General features: G+C 35.4%; 1 protein-coding gene across 1 annotated transcript; it reads left to right on the top strand.

Annotated features, from left to right (window-relative positions):
• Positions 1 to 3541: 3541 nt before the first annotated feature.
• Positions 3542 to 6647, top strand: LOC122643320 (alpha-terpineol synthase, chloroplastic-like). The gene is made up of 7 exons (XM_043836954.1): positions 3542 to 3685; positions 3820 to 4096; positions 4184 to 4559; positions 4789 to 5007; positions 5119 to 5257; positions 5951 to 6199; positions 6312 to 6647. The coding sequence occupies exons 1-7, from the start codon at positions 3557 to 3559 to the stop codon at positions 6645 to 6647; spliced, it is 1725 nt and encodes a 574-aa protein (XP_043692889.1). The 5' UTR covers positions 3542 to 3556.
• The last annotated feature ends 2421 nt before the right edge of the window (positions 6648 to 9068 follow it).

Here is a 9068-nt window from a genome sequence, read left to right as displayed (position 1 = left end):
TAGAAACACGTCTAGACTCTGATTCAGGAAGCATTGTGGGACGAGTGTCAGAAACAATTGGTTCAGATTTCAAACGTGATTTTGTAATCATTTCTGTCAAACCTGGTAAAGTCATGCCTTTGTCTTTGAGAAATTTATCCTCAAAAAACATAGCATCCCTAGATTCTATCACCACATTGGTTGAAAGAACCAAAAATCGATCTGCAATACTATCTTCTGAATATCCTAGATACACACAAGTGTTAGTTCTAGTTCCCACCTTAGGTCTCTTAGGGTCTTGTATCCTTACATAAGGTATACAACCCCAAGTTTTAAGAGTGTCAAATTTCATAAGGAGTAGAAGTCAACTTAGAGTGTGGTAACTTATTCAGAATGTGATTGGCAGTCAACACTGCTTCTCCCCAATAATAAGCATGCATGCCAACTGTCAATAATATGGAGTTTAACATTTCTGTCAACGTCTTGTTTTTACGTTCAACTATGCCGTTTGATTGAAGCGAGTAAGGAGCAGTAACTTCAATTATTATGCTCTGAGAGACACAAAATTCCTTGAACTCTGACAATTTATATTCTCCTCCTCTATTACTTTTAAGTCTTTTAATCTTTAAGTTCAACTGATTTTCTACTCGGTTCTTGAAAATTTTAAAATTTTCAAATGCTTCATCTTTCGATTTTAACAGATAAATGTAACAATACCTAGAGAAATCGTCTATGAAAGTAATTAAATACTACCAACCACCTCTGGTAGTGAAAATTTTAAAATTACAAAGGTCAGAATGCATTAATTTAAGAAGTTGTATACTCCTAGAAACCGAACAAAAAGATTTTTTAATAATTTTGGTTTGAGCACACACTTCACATCTGTCAAATTTAATCGAAGTATCTAATGACAAATTATGAGTTTTAACTAGTTTGAGCAATTTCTTATAATTCACATGTCCTAATCTACAATATAATATTTTAGGATCAAGCAAATTTGAACTAACTTGATTAATTGTCTCATTTGTTAAATTTAATCTATACATGCCATTGACTAAATAAGGACAACCAAAATAATGAGAGTTAACAGACAAAGTTACTCTACCACCATGAAAAGAAACACAAATGCTAGTATTACATAATAGGCTAAGTGAAATTAAATTCTTTCCAAAATCAGAAACTACTTTAACATCTTTCAAAATTAAAGTCTTACCTGAAGACAAGACCAGATTTGCAGTTCCTTTCTGAGTCATCTTCACTGATGTTTCATTGGCAACTATAACCGTCTCTACTACTTTGGTTTTCTCAATCAGTAAGTTCTTGTTGTTGCACACATAACAGGTTGCTCAAGAATCCAACCACTAATCTAAAGAAGATTTGGCAAAAATTCTTTCCAATCATGGCAATAAAATTTGTAGGTTCAGTCTTATCCACCATCATGTGGACTTCCTTTTTTGGTGTGTCAGAATCCCCCTTTTTAAGGTGTTTACATTCAGATGCATAGTAACCCCATTTATCACAGTTGTGGCGCTTGCCCTTCTTTTTGAAAGTAAGCCTTTTAGCCTCCAACTTCTGTGGTTCACTCTTAAGTGGTTTGGATTTCTTAGAAATTTTTTTAGGATGTTTAGCCATGATAGCAGTTGATTGTTGTTATTTAATCATTTCCAAGTTATTCTTAGCCTTGTTCTCATCTTTGATATGAATGAATCGCTTGAAATCATCCAGTCCCACTTGCACTTTTTTTCTATATATCTCAGTTTTAAAAGAATGTCAAGTCGAAGGTAACTTAAAAATAATAGCACCAACTAAGAATGCATCACAAACAGGTATTTTTTCTAGATTTAATTTAGACTATAATTTCTCAAGATCAATTACTTAAGGGAGAATTGCCTTGTCTTCTTGAAATTTGAAGTCCATGAACTTATCCACGAAGTGAGTTTTGGATTGTTCATCCTCCTTAAATTCGGCGTCTAAATAATCTCAGATCTCTTTTGCAATTTTAAATTTACTGTAAATTTCTGCAAGTCTATCTGACAAGCAATTCAACAAATAATCTTTGTAAAAGTCTTCATTACTAATCCATTGAGATTTCTCAATATCAACACAGTCTTTGAAAGTACTCGTTACGGTATAAAATATATTCAAATATTTTAAATCAAACTGAATCTTCTGTTTACATGCACTAAACCCAGATCCAGTAAAAGTTTTCAATTTGATCATTTCAAACGGAACGACATGTTTCTTCAGATTACTATATTTTTTTATTTAAGAAAAAAAATTTTAAGCAGAACAATCGCACCTAATGAGAAGAGAGGCGAAAAATACGACGGATCAAACACAGTCGATAGAAACCAAAAGGTATTCGACGCTGGCTCTGGTCGCTGGTGCTGATACTGATCGCACAGATGGTGACCAAACCCAAAAATAAAGGTTTTTGCCAAAAGGAGTTCTCCCTTTTTGGCTTCTTCTTCTTTTGTTTTCTTCTGTTTTTTTTTTTTTTTTTAAATCGATCAAATCAAAAGCTTTGAGAAAAGACGAAGTTCCTTTTGACTTTTGATATGAATTAAAAACTTAACAAAACAAAACTTTTTCCAAAGCTTTCCCTCATTTTTGATAAAGTTTTCCAAACCTTTCTCACAAAACAGAAAATTTGCAAACTTGCTTTGACCTTTATTTACTATGTTTTTTTTTTAATCAATCAATTGGAAATTTTGAAGATAACCACCAAAATGGATCAACATAAAGGGGCCAGAACGATGAGTGCGAGTAGGTAGCATACGATCCGACAAAAGCCGTGAATGTAGAGATAACACACGATCTTTCACAAACCAGAAACATGAATGACAAATCACCAAAGCCGATTACACACACCCCAAATGTGATCGTTCTTTTTCAAAGTTGATTACATAAATTAGAACCGTGATTTCAAAGGTAGCACACGATGCTTAAAGCAATACACCCTGCATATCAAGTTTGGAATAAACAAGTTATTGACTCTAACTAGTATTTATAGGAAAGACTAGGGTTTTAGGTTAGATGGGTTCTATCTAGTGGGGCCCACCACAATTTGATTTCTTATTCAAGTAAACTTATATTAGAATATATATTAGGGTTATAGAATTTATTCAACATCAACAAATTCTAAGGAATGAGGAAGTGAGAATCATGAGACTACAACAACTGAGAGACATAGATTGAGAATGAATCATATTTGTCGGAAAGAGGAAGGTCTGGGTTACACAGGTCAAGATGTAAACGGATAGTTGAAAATCTGAATTCAATTGGCATCCGTATCCATTTAAGGATATCCATATTCAATCATGAAATATCCCGATTCGATCACATCTGATTCGTAACCGATTCTATTCAATCCATTTACTTCTCCTGATCCTGATGGTGCAAAATGGGTCTTATGAAACCCTCTCCCCCCCCTAACTATATATAGGCCACATACTTATGGTGGTTTTGCAACAAAGTCATGGCTCTTCATCTCCACATCCTTCCCACAACAAGCTTTTCCAAAGGCTTGAATCCTTGCAGAAGTGTCCCAATAAGACCTCTCAGCCATCATAATTGCATGAGGTTAAACATCCAATCCCATTTCAACTCTCTAGCATTTGAGCCAATAACTAAAAGGCGATCGGCAAACTACCAGCCCACCATATGGGGATTTGATTTTCTGCAATCTTTAAAGAGTGATTACACTGTAAGTAAATCTTTACTATTTGTCAAGAAGAAAAAAGGAAAAATTAAAGTATCATAATTTTGCAGCATTCCAATTTTTGTTTTCTAATCATAAATTTCCCTCATAATTTATTTGGTGACAATTTATTCCCACAGGAGGAGGCCTATAAGAGCAAGACCAAGAAATTGGAGGAGGAAGTAAAGTCTAGGCTGGATGATAAAGCCATGGGGCATCTTTCTCAGCTTGAGCTGATTGATGACATCCAAAGGCTTGGGTTAGGCTATCTCTTTGAGGAGGAGATCAAGAAAGCATTGGACATCATAGCATGCTTGAAAGATATGGATCATACTAGAACTGATCAGGAGGAGAGTCTCCATGCCACAGCTCTTCGATTTAAGCTTCTTAGACAACATGGATATGAAATTAACCAAGGTACTATGTCCTCCTTCCCCATTCCTCAAAAGACTCTCTCTCTCTCTCTCATACTCTTAACTGTAACATAAAGTAACTTGTCAATAGGTTTGTTCAATCACTTGAAAGATGAGGCTGGAAATTTCATAGCAAGTTATTTAGATGATGTGAAGGGAGTTCTAAGTTTGTATGAAGCTTCTCACTTGGCTGTAGAAGGTGAAAATATCTTAGATGAGGCCAAAGGCTTGACAAGGACAGCATTGGAAATTAAGATCAAGTGTAATATGGAATCATGGCTTGCAAAACAAGTGAACCATGCTTTGGAGCTCCCCCTCCACTGGAGAATGCCTTGGTTAGAAGCTAGGTGGTACATTGACATCTACCACAAAAAGGAGAACTCAATTCCTACTTTAATTGAGCTAGCTAAGTTAAATTTCAACATTGTCCAAGGTGTACACCAAAGAGAGCTAGTTGAGTTGTCAAGGTATATGATCCATACTAATCAACCCATTTATTAGATGTTTTTTAGTTTCTCTTTTTTTTTTGGACAAAGTTTTCCTCCACCCATAGAGGACGGTTTATCTACCATCCTAGGTAAGACTTACAAAACCCTCCTAGGGTTCTAAATTACCCTCCCCCGATACCCATTCACTATGGATGGAGGGAAACTCGGTCCTTTCTCATTTATTTATTTATTTTCCTGTTCTTTATAGGTGGTGGAAAATTTTGGGCCTCGGAGACCACTTGGGATTCATTAGAGAGAGTGTGATCCGGGGCTTTTTATGGACATTAGGAATGAACCCAGAACCTCAATACAGTAATTTTAGGATTGACCTTACAAAGATCGTTATGCTAATAACTGCGGTCGATGATGTTTATGATGTCTATGGATCCTTGGAAGAACTCGAGCTTTTTACTCATGCTGTGGAGAGGTTTGTGTTTGATGATTCTATATATATGTTAATACATTAAAAGACTAATTTTTATGAAATTCTATCTCAACTTGCTACTGACCACAGTTCATGATCTAATGTCACTTTTAGATGGGATATTGAGGCAATGGAACAACTTCCAGACTATATGAAGATATGCTTCTTGGCTGTTTTCAATACTGTGAATGAAATGGGCTATTTTCACATCAAACAACATGGATTTCAAAGGATACCTTTCCTACAGAAAGAGGTATTAGAATCCATCCCTTGTTTTATTATTGGGCATAAGGATGCAAGTTTGGCCCAGCAAACCTGAGGGCCCGCTCAAATTATAAGGCCTGGGCTAGTTTTTTCAGCCCGCAGTCTGTGATTTCCAAGCCTAGTATTGGGTTGGGAAGGGCCAGGATTGAGGCCTCAGGTTGAGCCCAGCCTAGCCCTACCTTATACATCTACATATGTAAATACTTGTACAAAATATATTTAAGGGTCATGGATTAAGTATCATAAATTACATTCTCCGCCTTTGATATGCATTCTAGGTCGATTTTGCATTCTTAGATGACAAAAATAGTTGTTTTCATCGTCTGAGAATGCGAAATCGGCCAAGAATGCATACCAAACACAGCCTGATATATATATATAAAGAATCACATTATCTTAACTTATAAAATTATAAAAATAAAAATAAAAACTTAATTAAACTGGACATAAAGATATATTTCAGATATTTTACTATCATTGGATTGCTAAACGAATCGGTTAATAATCGATTGGATAGGGGGATTATCATATTCATATCCGATTAGTTTTCGAATAGATTCGGATTCTCCTAACCGGATACAAACGTGAATCGAATATGAATTTTTGAATATCCATTGACATCCTTTCTTTTACATTCTTCCCAACAAGCATATAATATTGGGTGCTTTCAATTTTATTGCAGTGGGTTGATTTATGCAAAGCATACTTGATAGAGGCAAAGTGGTACTACAACAATCATAAAACAACACTTGAGGAGTACCTAAACAATGGAATTACTTCAATAGCATGCAAAGCCTTGCTCATTCATGCATTTTTCTCATCCCCATTAACTTTTCCAAAGGAGACTTTATATTGTTTTTCACAACATCCAAGTCTCTTAGATTGGTCAGCGATTATTTTTCGACTTGCTGATGATCTTGGTACTTCAAAGGTATGTGTTAGCTAGCCTCCATGAATTTCTTAGTAATTTGTTTCCTTCCATTGTATCTATTAGTAGATCGCGGGTTTTTATTTATTTATTTATTTATTTTTACATGATATAGGATGAATTAGAGAGGGGAGATGTCCTGAAATCAATCCAGTCTTACATGCACGAAACCGGGGCTTCTGAAGATGTAGCTCGTGAACAGATGTGGAATATGATTCATGAAACATGGAAGAAGATAAATAAGGAATTTCTTCTTCCCCAGCATTTTATCAGAACCACCTTAAAGCTTGTTCGAAACTCACTATGCATATATCAATATGGAGATGGTCATGGTGCAATAGACGATCAGACCAAGAATCGAGTCAAATTATTGTTGTTTGAAGCTATTCCCATAGACGGCGCCAATCTGTTGCCGCTTGATTCTGATCGGGCTAAGGTGGATAACTTGTAGGAAAGATGGAGAATGGTCTGATGACCCCGAGGTTAACTCATGGTAACTCCGATGGTTAAGTCAGAACCGGGCAACGGTAAAAATGAGTGAAATACGATAAGAGTAATAAAATGTTAATCGTCTACCTCTATCTGTTACTGTTCCTTTTATACTCTGGGTCGGTTGAGCTACAACCCAATTGAGTGGATGGTGAGCTATTACAGCCGACTGATTTAAGTCGGTTGCCTCGACTCACCTTGGAAAACCTTCTTGTTATGCTGCCACGTGTACAGGTATATTTTTAGATATATCATGGACTAACAGCAAGTGTCTAAGAAATGACTTCTCATTCAATGTAGCTGAAGGAAAACTCGTATTTTTTTTTTTCAAAAAAATACTAATGATGAGTCTTCTAACCTTACCTTTTTTTTTCCCTTATGATACACAATTTTTTATTAATGAGGATAATGATGTCATTTCGCATGTATACTTAAAAAATGTGCATCACAACGTCACCTTTTGATAATAACATAATGATCATCACGTTCAAATTATTTTTTGAAAACTCTTTTATATCCCTACCTTAAAGAACTTGTGGGAATAAGATAATGAGTAATTAATAGAATGTGTCATCTTCTAAATACACTTACAGAATTGTCTTTCAACAATCTTTTAATAATTATTCTATTGACATTATTTGGTTAACATCAGTCTGATGTTCCGGTCATATGATCACAATCACGCAATTCTAATTTGTTAAAAAAAAAAAAAAATTATGACAACGACAAAGCTAGTTGGATATCAATGGCTGAGCATCATCTAATCAAGTAGAATTTTGGCCTAAAGAATCAAAATTAGAGTTTCTTTCATTGATGTTGGGTTCCAATCTTCCAAGCATGAGGCAGAGTTAGTAAGGACAATAAACTAATGGAATATTTTTGTTAAACTTGTGACATTACGAGCTTGTGCTTGCTTGCCAAGTGGTAAAATTGGATGATGATATTGGTTGGTCCACTTTAATAGAGTGTCTCATAGAAAGTCCCACTATTAATTTCCATTTAGAGTAGAGCAATGAACTCATCACTTAAGACTCATAGTTGAGGAATCAGAATCGAATCAAATCGGGTGAATTGGCCAATTTGAATCGGAATTGACCAAACTCAATGCAACTCTCTTTTGCATGGTTTTGATATCTCCAACTCTAAAGTGCGACAATATTGGAGAAAATCAAAGAAACCTTTCTCTGGTAACAAGATGCACAAGAGTATTGAATAAAAAACTCCTAAAATCACCTATTCTAGTTGGAATCTTTGCTTCTTCTTCCTAATTTGATGCAAGACTCAAGATAGGCTGCTGAACTTGGACCGGGAGAGAGATGAGTGCCACACCCAATTAGGTCAATAAACCCGAGTAGAAGGTAGATTTGTACAATATCGATAAAATAGACATCACTTTTAACACACAACTCGATTTGGGGGTGATTCAAGTTGGAGATTCGAAATAACAGAAAGCATTACTACAATTTTGATGCAAAAGACTTGTTCAGAAAATAAATATAAACGATCGAATAGTGTCAATAAGAAAGGTAAAGTGTAAAAAAAAGAAATATAGAAAATGAAGGTGAATGGATAGAATAAAAGAAAAGGAAATTTATATGTACCTCCCCTGAGGTAAGGCCTAATTACATATCCATCCGTGAATTTTGGACATTTACGGATACCTCTCCTGGTTTCCAAAATAATTAATAGTAAACCCATTCCGTTAATCTGGGACTGTAAACGTTAGAATTGTTCATTTGTTGACCAAATTTCCCTTCATGCTAAAATAAACCTATTTCTTCAATTACGGACCTTCATGGTTCTCAGCCTCCTCTTCTGATCCAAAACTGCCATCATGGGATCTGTTAGAACTCTCGATGATCCTCTGCCACTGCCTCTGCTTAGCAGCCTTTGGTTTCACTAACCGCCACAACACCACCACCTCCACCTGAATGAACGAGTTCTTCTGCTATACCTTGTGCTATTCTGGACGCACTGGTTAGATCTAATACTTTGTTACATTAAAAAAAGTTTTTAATGTGATAAAATTTCCTGAATCTGCAATTTAAATGGAGGGGAAGAAGAACAAAAAGAAAACCACAAAGTACTACCACACAGATGAATTTCATTCATATCTATAATCTGTTTTGTGATATGGAAAAGTGGTTTGTGAAATGGGATGAAAAGATGGAAGGCAGAGAGATCTTTTGATTAGATTTTTGAGATTTCCTTGGTGTCAATAACGAGAGATTTTGAGGAAATCGTGATTTTCATTGTGGAGAGAAGATAAGGATCAAAAGGTTGTAGAAATTGTGATTTTGTGTCATGAGTTGCTCTTGCTTGGACTACTTACCGATTTTTGCAGGGTTTAAGCCTTTCTTAAGGTGAGTTCTTAATTGATCGC

The sequence above is a fragment of the Telopea speciosissima genome, chromosome 10 (assembly GCF_018873765.1).
Source record: "Telopea speciosissima isolate NSW1024214 ecotype Mountain lineage chromosome 10, Tspe_v1, whole genome shotgun sequence".
Taxonomy (NCBI): Eukaryota; Viridiplantae; Streptophyta; class Magnoliopsida; order Proteales; family Proteaceae; genus Telopea; species Telopea speciosissima.
This window is presented reverse-complemented; position numbering and strand designations above follow the sequence as displayed.

Coding starts and splice junctions, on each gene's coding strand:
- LOC122643320 (XM_043836954.1), top strand. CDS start 3,557: ATGAGGTTAAACATCCAATCCCATTTCAACTCTCTAGCATTTGAGCCA. Junction 4,097..4,183: donor TGGATATGAAATTAACCAAG/GTACTATGTCCT, acceptor ACTTGTCAATAG/GTTTGTTCAATCACTTGAAA. Junction 5,008..5,118: donor TTTACTCATGCTGTGGAGAG/GTTTGTGTTTGA, acceptor TGTCACTTTTAG/ATGGGATATTGAGGCAATGG.